The sequence below is a fragment of the Melanerpes formicivorus genome, unplaced genomic scaffold, assembly GCF_026170545.1.
Source record: "Melanerpes formicivorus ecotype bairdi unplaced genomic scaffold, bMelFor1.0.p_v2 SCAF_113, whole genome shotgun sequence".
Classification (NCBI taxonomy): Eukaryota; Metazoa; Chordata; class Aves; order Piciformes; family Picidae; genus Melanerpes; species Melanerpes formicivorus.
In genome coordinates, this window is record NW_027142465.1 from 393,498 (window position 1) to 395,721 (window position 2,224).

The window sequence follows — 2,224 nt, forward strand, 5'->3', positions numbered from 1 at the left end:
GGAGGATGGTCCAAGGTGTAGACTCCCCTCAGGGCCACGGTGGAGAAGCTACCTGCTGGCAGGGGCCCTGAGCACCCTCCAGCAGCAGCACATTGGATGATGATGATGATGATGATAGTGATAACAGGAGGATGGTCCAAGGTGTGGAGTGCCCATCAGGTCCATGGTGGAGAAGCTACCTCCTAGCAAGGCCCCTGCAGAGCTGCCAGCAGCAGCAGCACATTGGATGGTGATGAAGGTGATGATGGTGAACACAGGAGGATGGTCCATGGTGTAGAGTGCCCATCAGGTCCATGGTGGAGAAGCTACCTCCTGGCAGGGTCCCTGAGCACCCTCCAGCAGCAGCACATTGGATGATGATGATGATGATGATAGTGATAACAGGAGGATGGTCCATGGTGTAGAGGCCCCATCAGGGCCATGGTGGAGCTGCTACCTCCTGGCAAGGACCCTGAGGAGCTGCCAGCAGCACGTTGGAGGATGATGAAGGTGATAACAGGAGGATGGTCCAAGGAGTAGAGTCCCCTCAGGGCCACGGTGGAGCTGCTACCTGCTGGCAGGGCCCCTGAGCGCCCTCCAGAGGCAGCGGCACAGGTGGATGCCGATGAAGACGATGGCGATGAGGCCGTAGCCGATGCCGATGGCCTTGGCGGCGTAGATGGTCTCGGGGTCGTCGAAGGCTCGGCGGCGCCGCGCGGGGTGGGCGATGCTGAGGCGGAAGCCGGCCACCCGCCGGCCCTGGCGCCAGCAGTAGTAGGTGCCCCTGTCGCCCACCCGCACCCGCCGCAGGTGCAGGTGGTTCCCGTGGTCGATGAAGATCCTCGTGGTGCCGTTGAGGCCGCGCAGGTACCGCGAGCGGTAGAGCCGCACCGAGCCCCGGTCCCAGGCCACGGCGTGCTCGGGCCGGGCCCCCGGGCAGGCGAGGATCAGGCTGCTCCCCACGCTCTGCCGGTGGAACTGGGTGGGCACACGCGGCTGCCAGGGCCCCTCGCCCAGGCTGGCGATGACGTTGGAGATGGCCTGGGGGCCCTCCTCGGGCGCCCGCTCCTTCGGGCAAGGGGTGAGGCAGCTTCGGATGGCCACCTCGGGGCTGCGGAGGCGGAGGGGGCGCTGGAAGTGCGCGGGGACGGCCCTGGAGCCGCAGGAGGTGACGTCGGGCGCGGCGGTGCGGTAGCGAGGGTGCAGCCCGGCGCCCTGCAGGTAGCAGAGGCCAATCCGCCGCTGCTCGCCCCTCACCCCGCAGCGGTCGCAGCGGCTCCAGGCCCAGAAGGCGGTGAAGAGCCTGAAGAGCTTCCCCGCGTGGTCGAGGCGGACGTGCTGGCCCCTGTCCACGAAGGTCACCCTGATGTGGCTGCTGGGCTGCACGTCCACGTCGTAGCCGTAGAAGTAGTGCCCCTCCTCCGTGCCGCACAGGTAGTGCCCCGAGTCGCTCACCTGCGCCCGGAAGACGATGAGGCTGAACATGCGGATGCTGAAGCGCTGCAGCACGGCGCTGCCCGCCCCCACGTGGCTGGAGTCCACCAGCACGGTGCCAGCGAAGTCCGTCAGCACCGTGGTCCGGTGGCTGCCCATCTTCTCCAGGAAGTACCAAGTGACAGAGGAGACCTCCTGGGGCTTGCAGTGGCAGGGGAGCTCGAAGGTCATGTCGGCCAAGTAAGCGGCGTTGTCGAACATGAGGAACGCGGGGCAGGCTGCTCTCCTGAAGCCATCTCCCATCTCCTCGCTTGCAAAAGCTTGGAGAACATCCAGCAGGCAGAGGAGAAGGGCAGCTCCTGGCAGCCTCGGCTCCATCACACCAGGCAGCCTCCCCAGCCCAGCCCCAGCAGGGACGGCAGGAGCCCACGCGTGGGGGTGGCGGTGCCAGCGCTGGGTCGGATGAGGAACACCTCCCACTGCTTGCCAAAGATGGGCTCTGCAAATGCCCCAACTCCTGCTGCAGGGACCAAAGAGCAGCTGAAGTGTCCCATCCCAGCTGAGTACCTGCTGGAAGTGCTCCCTGCCCGCCCAGGGCAGGCTGTCTCCCGGGACACGGGCTCTAGAACCTCTAGAAGCTCTCCTCTCTGCCAGTGTCCCGGACAACAGGGGGGCAGGTTGTGCAGCACAGCCGTGGAGGGAGCATGCAGGGATGGGAAGTGTGGTGGGAACAAGGGAACACCACCACCTGCTTCAAAACCTCATGTGCAGGAGGTGCTAATTACTGCCCTGACCCCTCTGAGCACAACAA

The 2,224-nt window shown here is 65.4% G+C and overlaps 1 protein-coding gene across 1 annotated transcript; it reads right to left on the reverse strand.

Moving 5' to 3' along the window:
- Positions 1–546: 546 nt before the first annotated feature.
- FAM187A (family with sequence similarity 187 member A) lies at positions 547–1,791 on the reverse strand. The gene has a single exon (XM_068167173.1). It carries the CDS (start codon positions 1,789–1,791, stop codon positions 547–549), a length of 1,245 nt encoding a protein of 414 aa, XP_068023274.1.
- Positions 1,792–2,224: the final 433 nt, after the last annotated feature.